The 11,405-nt window shown below is 37.9% G+C and overlaps 1 protein-coding gene across 2 annotated transcripts; it reads left to right on the forward strand.

The window, feature by feature from the left end:
* The first annotated feature begins 5,207 nt into the window (after positions 1-5,207).
* Positions 5,208-11,169, forward strand: LOC306859277 (uncharacterized protein). Of its 2 annotated transcripts, XR_013783289.1 has the most exons (14): positions 5,223-5,283; positions 5,904-6,083; positions 6,178-6,262; positions 6,494-6,553; positions 7,101-7,127; positions 7,272-7,364; positions 7,463-7,507; positions 7,588-7,663; positions 7,753-7,815; positions 8,057-8,107; positions 8,197-8,411; positions 8,558-8,717; positions 8,810-9,362; positions 9,452-11,168. XR_013783289.1 is itself a non-coding variant. In XM_079400238.1 (13 exons), exons 6-13 carry the CDS (start codon positions 7,332-7,334, stop codon positions 8,946-8,948), a joined length of 792 nt encoding a protein of 263 aa, XP_079256364.1. In that variant the 5' UTR covers positions 5,208-5,283; positions 5,904-6,083; positions 6,178-6,262; positions 6,494-6,553; positions 7,062-7,127; positions 7,272-7,331; the 3' UTR covers positions 8,949-11,169. The 2 variants fall into 2 exon arrangements, 1 of the variants encoding a protein (XP_079256364.1); XM_079400238.1 differs by having other exon boundaries at positions 5,208-5,283; positions 7,062-7,127; positions 8,800-11,169.
* The last annotated feature ends 236 nt before the right edge of the window (positions 11,170-11,405 follow it).

Consider the following 11,405-nt stretch of genomic DNA (forward strand, 5'->3'; position numbering starts at 1 on the left):
AACCCTTAATATGGACAAGTGTTAAGTTACAAGTTAGTTTTTCCGTATAGGGTTTGAGGTCTGTTTTGAACAATTCCTTCCAACAATTTAAAAGTGTTAAGTCATTGTATTTTGGAAACGCGATGGTAAACCTCAACATAACTACCAGTGCATGAATGGGCATGTGTATTGTTTGTTAATGGGGAGTCTAGATGCTGTAAATTCATCTTTGGCTGTCTCAAACTGAGTCTAAAATTAAGAGAATGTGCTGAATTTCATATTCTTGCAAAATCAGTGTTTCTTCATGCTGTATAAGTTTAATTCATTTTTTCAGAATTTCTATTGGAGAAGATCCATGCACTCACCATGTTTTTGCAGTAAATGTCACATTTAGATGCATGTACTCAGAGATAAAGCAAGCCCTGAATTGACAGAAGGCCACTGAACCCAATCTAAAGTGTTTTGGATTTGTTTGGTTTTGCACCAAAACAAATTTGTTCAACACCATTTGAGACAGGCTTTTGACTCAAAAGAACCAGCCAATAACTTTAGTTTAATACTGAAAAAGGATCAGTCACAATGCAAAGCATTCCAAAACAAACTGATTTTATTTTGTACTGTGGCACGCAAAAACATGGGCACACTCAATTTTAAAATTATCAACACGTGAATGGCTTGTTCTTCCAGAATCAGCATTTGTGTGAACGGGGGAGAACTGAATTCCAGATACAAATTAAGAGTCCCTAGTCAGGAAACTGGATCTCTTACATCGATAAGTCAACATCTTGGATGGGAGAGATGAGCTGGACATCCTTAGAACGTCAGTTTCTTTCAGGTTTAATGCTGGGCTTCAAAGGTGGTATCGGATAACCCAGCTCCATATGAGCACTAGGTTGTTTGGTTTTATAATTAGATTTCTCAGAGGGAGGAAAGCTAGAAATCTCAGTGAGGAAAGAGGAACTGAGTCATTCAGGATTAGAACGGGGTTTTTCAGTGGGGAGAGAGCTAGACCTGTCAGATGGAAGGGAAGAATTAGGTTCCAAAAAGAAAACTAGGTTTCATAGGTTTAGAATTTAGCTTTAAGAGAATGAACTTGGGGTCTCTGGCTTAAAGTGCTGTTGCATTTGAGCACCAAGTTACTCCGGTTTAGAGCTAGATTTTTCAGATGGAAATGAAAAAGAGGGGGAGGGGGGGAGTCTCATCAGAGCCCCAGGTTTCTCAGGCTTAGAATGGTTGTTTGAAAAGGGGATACTTGACCGGGTTTCTCAGTGGGGAAAGAGGAACTGGGTAGTTCAGTGGGGATGGAGAAACTGGATTTCATGGGAATATGAGCTTGTTCAGGTTTCACAGGTTTAGAACTGGGCTTTAAGAGAATGTTTGATTTCACGAGCATGGGAGAACTTTGGGTCTTTAGCTTAGAACGGTGTTCCAGAAGAGCACTAGGTCTCAGGTTTAGAGCTATGCTTCTCAGAGGAAGTAGAGCTAGACTTTTCAGATGGAGTGGAATGGAGTCCCATGGGAGCACTAGGTTTCTTGAAGAAAACACTTGATTAAACTGGGAGAAGAGAACTTGGGGTCTCTAGCTTAAAGTGTTGTTGCAAAGGAGTACTAGGTTTCGAGCTGGAGTTTTCAGATGGAAGTGAAAAAATCTCAGAGCTCCAGGTTTTTCAGGCTTTGAACGGTTCTTTGAAAAGAAGAAACTTAACTGGGAGAGGGGAACTTGAGGTCTCTTGCTTCGGGGTTCAGTAGGAGCACTGGGTCTCTCAGGTTTCAAGCCAAACTTCTCAGAATTGATAAAAAATTTGGGACAAAAAATTATTCAGACCGAGTTCAGGTTTGTATGAACCTGGTTTACAGCATGCCCAGGAGACTACAGGCTCATTAAGGCTAAGGGTGTATGGAGCTTATAATATGACAAAACTATTTGAATTTGAATTGTGTAAATTTTAATTATTGACAGGTGTCATTTAACAAAACTGAATATAATGTGGAATTTAATATAGTTCTGAATTGAATAATGAACATTTGAAATTAAATAACTGATTTTTTTTATGGCAGTTTTTTAATAGACATGTATTTTCAAACAGCGGATTTTTTGTTCTGAATTCTTTGAATGCAAATATCCAGTTTTAAAAAATACAGCTTCAAGTTTTCAAGATGAAGAAGAAATTCGGAACATCAAATTCAATATTTAAAATTCAAAGCACAGAAATTCAGATCGTACAAAAAGTAAGTCAGAGGTCATCCACAGGGAAGAGTAGATGATTTCCGAAAAGTCGAACGAAGCATTTACTGCGACCGGGAGGGGATATGTTCGGTTCACTTAGGCTAGTTTTGTCATGGCCACAACATATTAACTCGTGGTAGTGTGATAATATGTCTGGCCATGAGATTATTTTGTCGATGTAATCCTGGAATTGTTGCGCAGATAGCAAGCACACTCGGGCCGATTCTGGCTGAAATGCGGCACTGTCGGCTCAGTCTCGGCATCGGTGAGAAGATAATGGGCCAGAGCCGCACCGACTCTACAAAACACTTCTGGCTGACAGACGGCTTTTTCTATCTGGGCCGATCTCGGCTGAAAGCTGTTGTACGCATGGCAGGTCCACACTCGGTGTAGTTTAGTGTCTCTATCTCTGGCCCGGGTTAGTTTAGTGTCTCTATCTCTGGCCCGGGTTAGTTTAGTGTCTCTATCTCTGGTCTGAGTTAGTTTAGTGTCTCTATCTCTGGCCCGGGTTAGTTTAGTGTCTCTATCTCTGGCCTGAGTTAGTTTAGTGTCTCTATCTCTGGCCCGGGTTAGTTTAGTGTCTCTATCTCTGGCCCGGGTTAGTTTAGTGTCTCTATCTCTGGCCCGAGTTAGTTTAGTGTCTCTATCTCTGGCCCGAGTTAGTTTAGTGTCTCTATCTCTGGCCCGAGTTAGTTTAGTGTCTCTATCTCTGGCCCGAGTTAGTGGCCCGGGTTAGTTTAGTGTCTCTATCTCTGGCCCGAGTTAGTTTAGTGTATCTATCTCTGGCCCGGGTTAGTTTAGTGTCTCTATCTCTGGTCTGAGTTAGTTTAGTGTCTCTATCTCTGGTCTGAGTTAGTTTAGTGTCTCTATCTCTGGCCCGAGTTAGTTTAGTGTCTCTATCTCTGGCCCAAGTTAGTTTAGTGTCTCTATCTCTGGTCTGAGTTAGTTTAGTGTCTCTATCTCTGGCCCGGGTTAGTTTAGTGTCTCTATCTCTGGCCCGAGTTAGTTTAGTGTCTCTATCTCTGGTCTGAGTTAGTTTAGTGTCTCTATCTCTGGCCCGGGTTAGTTTAGTGTCTCTATCTCTGGTCTGAGTTAGTTTAGTGTCTCTATCTCTGGTCTGAGTTAGTTTAGTGTCTCTATCTCTGGCCCGGGTTAGTTTAGTGTCTCTATCTCTGGCCCGAGTTAGTTTAGTGTCTCTATCTCTGGCCCGAGTTAGTTTAGTGTCTCTATCTCTGGCCCGAGTTACTTTAGTGTCTCTATCTCTGGCCCGAGTTAGTTTAGTGTCTCTATCTCTGGCCCGAGTTAGTTTAGTGTCTCTATCTCTGGCCCGAGTTAGTTTAGTGTCTCTATCTCTGGCCCGGGTTAGTTTAGTGTCTCTATCTCTGGCCCGAGTTAGTTTAGTGTATCTATCTCTGGCCCGGGTTAGTTTAGTGTCTCTATCTCTGGTCTGAGTTAGTTTAGTGTCTCTATCTCTGGCCCGGGTTAGTTTAGTGTCTCTATCTCTGGCCCGAGTTAGTTTAGTGTCTCTATCTCTGGTCTGAGTTAGTTTAGTGTCTCTATCTCTGGTCTGAGTTAGTTTAGTGTCTCTATCTCTGGCCCGGGTTAGTTTAGTGTCTCTATCTCTGGTCTGAGTTAGTTTAGTGTCTCTATCTCTGGTCTGAGTTACTTTAGTGTCTCTATCTCTGGTCTGAATTAGTTTAGTGTCTCTATCTCTGGCCCGGGTTAGTTTAGTGTCTCTATCTCTGGCCCGAGTTAGTTTAGTGTCTCTATCTCTGGCCCGGGTTAGTTTAGTGTCTCTATCTCTGGTCTGAGTTAGTTTAGTGTCTCTTTCTCTGGCCCAAGTTAGTTTAGTCTCCGGCGGGCCGCTGCTAGAATGAAGAGATCAGCGCCTGAGAGAAAGATCTGGCGGTTAATCCTGAGGAGATTTCGGTGGACACAGTTGCAAAAAGTAAGTTAATTTATTTAATATTCAGTCGTGTGTTGTTTGATGTTTTAAATGCCACGAAGAGTATTTAGATAGTTTCTATTAGGAGGTTTAAGATGATTGCATACTGATATATTGAGTGTTGATGAGTAACGTTAGGCCTAACTGTTAGGCACGGTCTCTTTAGAAAAAAATGTTCTTTTATATAAAAAAAACTATGAGCTGTATCCAGTGCATCCAATGTATCCAATGTTAGCTAATTAAATTTTAATAAGTTGAATTCATTCGATCGTCTTTTTCAACGAGTGATTGCTATTGAATCATAGGAGTCGACTCCTCTGCTGGCGCCATAAATATCTATACGAGTGACTCTCTGATTTCATTCACTTAAATTTTTTGTTTGTGAATCAAACTGAGCATGCTGTTATAGCACCTGCTAAGTTTAAGTTTCCACTGCTGAATTTAATAATAATATTTATCTTGTGGTAACACTGCCGTGTGGGAAGCTCTGACACAGAAAAACACTTTAGATACATAAGAGAAAGCCGTAAAATGTAAGTGCATCATGTTTTGTTCTTGAATGGAGGCCTAATCTGTCTGCTGCACAAGAGCAGGTTCAATTTTTAGAGTGAATTAATTTTAGAAGCATATATATGCAGTATGAAAGTACTTGTTTTACCGTGGTGGGGATTATTATGAGCAAAAACATTTATAAAGTTTAATCTGAACACTTTATATGTAATCTGACTCTTTTTTTTGTTTGTTTGTTTGTTTGTTTTTTTACAGAAATTCTGAGCTGCTGCATAAACTTGTGCCTGAACATTCATCAAACATATCAGGTGCGAATTCTGGGTCTGGTCCTAATGACTGCAAAAAATTGTAATGCTTAAGATTTAATAATTACCTTACAATATATATTTATACATATCCCAGTCAACACGTGAGATCATGCGATGGTCACAGTGAGATCACACAATCCTCATACTGTGATCCTCACCATGTGAGTACAGCGTGAGCTCATTTGTGAATGCTTCACACTCCTGTCCAGTTGGCGGTGGTAAATTCACCATCTAAGCTGGTTTTCCAACCACCATAAAACATGTAAAGAAGACGAAGAAAAAGTTGTGCAAGGAATTGTTACACTGCAGAAATGGTGAGTGGGCTATTTACATACTTTCAGATGATATTATAATTTAGATATGCAATTTGGTCTGGTCTTTTTTTTTAGCAGAGTACTGCTCACACATGCTACATGTGCACCAGCCATTTTACCTGGCTTCAGTAATCACAGCAGATGGCTAGCTGCAGCTAGTTTGCATATCAGTATTTGTGAATTGTTAGGCCTGTTATGTCAGATCGTTACAACATTACTAACTTATATTTCAATATATTTATATTTATTTTATTTATACTTATATTTATTATGCCCAATTACAGTTATGTACTTACAGTCCATAATAGAAAAATAGGTTTTAATAGTTAAATGTTACGCTTGATTAATTTGTGACTTCTGAGAATAGTTTAATCTGTGGCTGAAATTTGGGTATAAGAACACAAATTCAAGTTGTTTCAGTTTGTTATATGTCTAATATAAGACAATTTTTTAGTTTTAAATAAGTATTTTACAGATTTCTAAAATATTTATTTTCTCTTTATTATGATAGGTGGTCTTATAAATTTGCTAATCATAATATATTTATTTATTCTATGATGAATAAATAGTTGACTGAATTTCCATTATACACATAGTATACATAAATTTCCCACTAACAGGAGACTATGATCAAGCAAATCAATACATCTCAGATTACACAACTGGGGTCTCCGCAGCAGAGGACTCAATTACTTATTCAATGAGAGACCCTGCAGTTGTGGAATTACCTGAGAAGAGAAAAAGGAAAAATAAGCTCTGTGATGAAAGTGACATCAAATCAGAGACATCTTCCTGTGAAGGTCTGTATATATTGTATATATTGAAATTATTGGTATGCAGAAAACAATTTAGGCATAACTCTGTGATCATTCTTTATTTTTATGTACTAAACAGATATTAACTTGAAGCAGTCAGGAAGTGAAGCAATCTGGTCTGAAGTCAAGAAATGTTCCACTGCCCAAACCTCCCATATACCATGGTTAGCCTGTTTTAACTTTTATGAAGAACTTTGAACTCTCTAAAGCACTTTTATTTATTTTTTCAATAAATATTTGATTATTTTATTTCTTCTTTTGAACATTAGTCAATATTCCACTCATTCAGAAAGTTCAGTGTGAGAGTGTTTTAACTTTTTAACTAAACTTTTATTTAATAAAATTATTTTTTATTAAATGATCTGTATGATCTTCTGCATGATCTGTCTTTAAAGATACTCTTCAGAGAAGTGGGAAAAAAGATGAGGATGATCCCAAAAGCTCTGCTTTCTCAGGTGATTTAAACATATACTGTACACACATATACAAAAGATAAATCCATGTATTATGGTGTGTATAATGTGTTACTATGCAGAGGTTTTTACACTTTATATTGCCAAAACCCACCATATATGATGAACCTTTAGCTAAGGACCCCTTTCCTGTAATAAAAAACAAACTTTTAAATTCATACTTAAGAGTAATGTTGGGCATGTAAACCTGAAGATAAACATTTTTAGTTCAAATGTATTAGTTTTATAGAAGCTTTACAAAGAAGACTGCCTTACAAATACAAAACAAATATAAACACTTCAGGAAAAATGTATCTATCAAGAACTGAAAAATGTGACTAACAATGTTTGAATACATTAATATTTCTGCTTTGTCTGTTTTGTATTAATTTTTTGAAGACCCTTACAACCCTCTGGAGGCCTGTTGTGGGTCCCCTGACCTCAGTTTGAAAACCCATGCATTCATGTATTAATGTACATTAAGCCACTTACTTCTATGTCTTCCTCTCAGAATTTCACGATCTTCAACAACATCACATGACTTCTAAAGAAATTCCAGTGCAAACCAGGATACCAGGTGTGTACATTTACATTTACATTACATTTAGTCATTTGGCAGACGCTTTTATCCAAAGCGACTTACAATTGGGGATGTGTATACATTGAAGGTTTGTTATGGCAAAAGATTAGGTGATCATACTTATTTTCATGTGCTAAACAGATGATGTGCATTTAAAGAAGTCAAGAAACATAATGAAGCGAGTTGGTCTGAAGACAAAGAATGTTCAGCTGGCCAAAACTCCCATATACCATGGTAAGCTTGTGTTTTAACTTCTCTAAGGAACTTAGCATAATCAGCTTTATAATTTTCTTTGCAGTTTTTGAATGTCTTATGTATTTTCTTGAAAATAGACAAGAGTCCACTTATTCAGAAAGTTCTGTGTGTCAAAACATCTGGTGAGTATCAAAAACTTTTTTTTTTTACTTAAATTGAATCTGGTGAAGCTAATTTGATCATTCAAATTCACATTGTTCAGGTGACTGTCTGGATGATAACACAAAGCCCTGATAAGAGTTATTTCAACTCAAGCCAGCCAAACCCAGTATTCTTAGGTGAGACAATAGATATTCACTTCAACACATGCCTATCACAAAGTAACTTATAAGAGAATTTTGTGTCATCTGCATGGTCTGTCTCACAGATACTCTTCAGGGAAATGTGGCAATGCATGAGGATGATCATCCCAAAAGCTCTGCTTCTTCAGGTGAGTTATAACTGTTTTCCATAAGGGATTTATTGTGGTTTTTTTTTGTTTTTTTTGTGACATTGTACCAAATGTCCCCACAATTAAATTATAACTCTGAACCACCTACATGTGCATTGTGGATAAAACGATTAAGGAAAAAATCAGTTTAATTGATTTAGAAAAAACTATTATATAAACAATATAATTGATTTATATAAATGCAATTTAACTGACCTTATGTATGTAATTTTTATAACAGGGAAGGAACCAAAGGAAACAAAATGCAAAGTCACCATGGAGAAATTGTTTGGTATGTGATATATCAATTAGACATTATTTAATTCTACAGAAATAAAACATCCTTGGCTAATTAAGAATCTAATTATTAAAAATTTTCAGATCTGAATACTAAGATTCTCCAACAAGTTCAAATGTTGGAACAGAGGCAAGCTGTCATCATGAACGACTTGGCAAAAGTTAAGTCTGTTCTCATGAAGCGGGCAGATGAAGATGCCCATGAGGAACTTTTTAAACAACAACAGTGCTCCAGCTTTGAAACGTTTGAAGCCTTCTGTCAGAGGCCTGAAGAAGACAAAAATTATCGAGAGCTTTATGTTAGTACTACTATATAAATCTTACATTTATTTTTACAACAAAGCCACAGTTTAATTGATAAATTTTTTGCAGCAGATACCATGTAAATGAAATGTTGAAGCCTGGTATATTTTAATCATAACAATATTATGTATGTTTTTGTCAGGTACACTATCTCATCCATACTCACGGCAGCTCCAATATAGGTGAGATGGTGAGACAGAGTTTAAAAAGCATGGCGACAGACGATGTTCTCTGTCTGTATAACCGAACGGGGAAAGATGGGAAGAAGGTGTTGCCACCTGTGCTCCTGACATGTTTGAAAAGTAAGTCTATAAGTTGTGGTTTGTGCATCTGAACGTTGCTACAGAAAATGTAATGTTAACACCTTGCTCTTTGTGTTTTTAGGATGTGTCAGGTCTTTTCAAACACACAATGAAATAGAGGTGAAGAAGCAAAAAGTCGTCACAATAACTACACCAGAAGCTGAATGTATTCGCCAAGTTGAAATTTTTGTGTCCAATGCCAACACCAGGCTGAAAAGAAGCGCACAGTGACCACAGTATGAGCGCACAGTGACCACAGTATGAGCGCACAGTGACCACAGTATGAGCGCACAGTGACCACAGTATGAGCGCACAGTGACCACAGTATGAGCGCACAGTGGTCACAGTATGAGCGCACAGTGGTCACAGTATGAGAGCACAGTGACCACAGTATGAGCGCACAGTGACCACAGTATGAGCGCACAGTGACCACAGTATGAGCGCACAGTGACCACAGTATGAGCGCACAGTGACCACAGTATGAGCGCACAGTGATCACAGCATGAGCGCACAGTGACCACTGCATGAGCGCACAGTGATCACAGCATGAGCGCACAGTGACCACAGCATGAGCGCACAGTGACCACAGCATGAGCGCACAGTGGTCACAGCATGAGCGCACAGTGACCACAGCATGAGCGCACAGTGACCACATTATGAGCGCACAGTGATCACATTATGAGCGCACAGTGATCACAGTATGAGCGCACAGTGACCACAGTATGAGCGCACAGTGACCACAGTATGAGCGCACAGTGACCACAGTATGAGCGCACAGTGACCACAGTATGAGCGCACAGTGACCACAGTATGAGCGCACAGTGACCACAGTATGAGCGCACAGTGACCACAGTATGAGCGCACAGTGACCACAGTATGAGCGCACAGTGACCACAGTATGAGCGCACAGTGAGTGTGCAGTGACCTCATGTTGTGAACAAAGTATGAGCACACAGTGAGAGCGCTGTGTGGTTACACTTTTAGTTCACTGTGACACACACATTGTGACCACACCATGAGAATATTGTGAGCTCATAGTGACATCATTGTGAGATCAAATTGTTGACTGGGTACTGTTGACTCAATTGTCTAATTTGTATTTTACCGAAGTCCCACCACTGCTGCAAGGACTGGAAATCAGACTTTCTGGTTCTAAATTCATTCCAGAAAAACTTAAAAATATCCTTAATAGTTAATAAACTATTATTAAAATGCCACAACGGACTCTTATGTTTTATGGATCCCAAAGTTAAAAAACACTGCACTAAACTATGATCCGAAAAACTGACTGGAACAATAAAACACTCTGAAAATATTAAGTTGATGACTAAAACCATAAAATCTGTCCAACCTTGCTAACGACAACATATTATTATATGAATGACACCAAGTATACTGCCTCTGTATCTTATGAAAATTTTTCCATATGTCTATTAAATCATGCATTTCTATTAATTGAATAAGTCTTTTTCGAGAAGCCATATCGGGCTCAGCATGATTCCTATCAGAGGAATTTTCTGTACAGTTAAAATCCCCTCCTATTAAAAACAAATCTTCGATGTTACAATCACTTATTGCTTTACATAATATATTTAAAAAACCCATTCTTTCAACTGCATTGGTGGGAATATAGATACATAAAAAAACATAAAACTGATTTTCAAATTGAGCTCTTATCTTCAATAATCTTCCCTTTACAATTTCTTCAACTTGATAGGAAACTGGAATAAAGTTCTTTGAGAACAGGATAGCAACCCCTCCATTTAAAGATGTGTTATGGCTACAAATGGATAACCCATCAAATTCACTTGTCCAATCAGCTTCATTCAAATCATCACTATGTGTTTCTTGTGCGAACAAAATGTCTATTTATTTTTATCTTAATTAACTCATATAATTCAAATCTCTTCTTTCCTTCTCGTGCTCCATTCAAATTGAGAGAAGCAATATGAAATTCTCTCATCAAGGAGGAGAAAAGGATAAACAAGAAACACCAATAGAAACTCATCTCATAGAAATATACTCCTACTATTTTTCATTACCACCATTAGTCCCTAACTGTACATTAACTTTGGTAAGAATTTTTTTCAACCTATAAATCTCTTGATCAGAAAAGAGACCTTCACTCCTGAAAATTTTTGCTTTCTCAGCAAATTGCTCCAAATCAGGAAAATATTCAGTGATGCGTACATTTCTTGCATTCTTAGTCACTCTCAAAAAAAGTTTAATATCATCTACATTGTAGGATTGATTTGGTAACTCATCTTGAGATTGATCAAATTAAATGTTACACTCAGAAAGATCAGTTTCACTCTCAGTATCAGTTTGACTCAAATCCACTTTATCCATTCTTTTTGGTTTACTGTAATGATGCTGTTTCATTCTTCTCTTTTGTGGTGTCTTAAAAACACACTCATCCTGTTCTTCCAATAAACAATGATCTCCTACCATCTCCATGTCTTGATTTTTGTCTGAATTCTGCTTATCACCTGATCCATTAAGTGACTGCATCTTATCAGATACAGAATCTTCCTCCATCTCAACCACAGTTTGTCTTTCATCACCCATTTGCTTCGAAGTTGCTGCATCACCTGATAGATCAGTTTGGTTTACATCTGCACATTTTTGTGCATTATTTCCTCCAACTACACTAGCTGTTGTAAGCAATTCCTCACTAACAGCTTGTAC

Source organism: Barbus barbus, assembly GCF_936440315.1.
Source record: "Barbus barbus genome assembly, chromosome: 40".
NCBI lineage: Eukaryota > Metazoa > Chordata > Actinopteri > Cypriniformes > Cyprinidae > Barbus > Barbus barbus.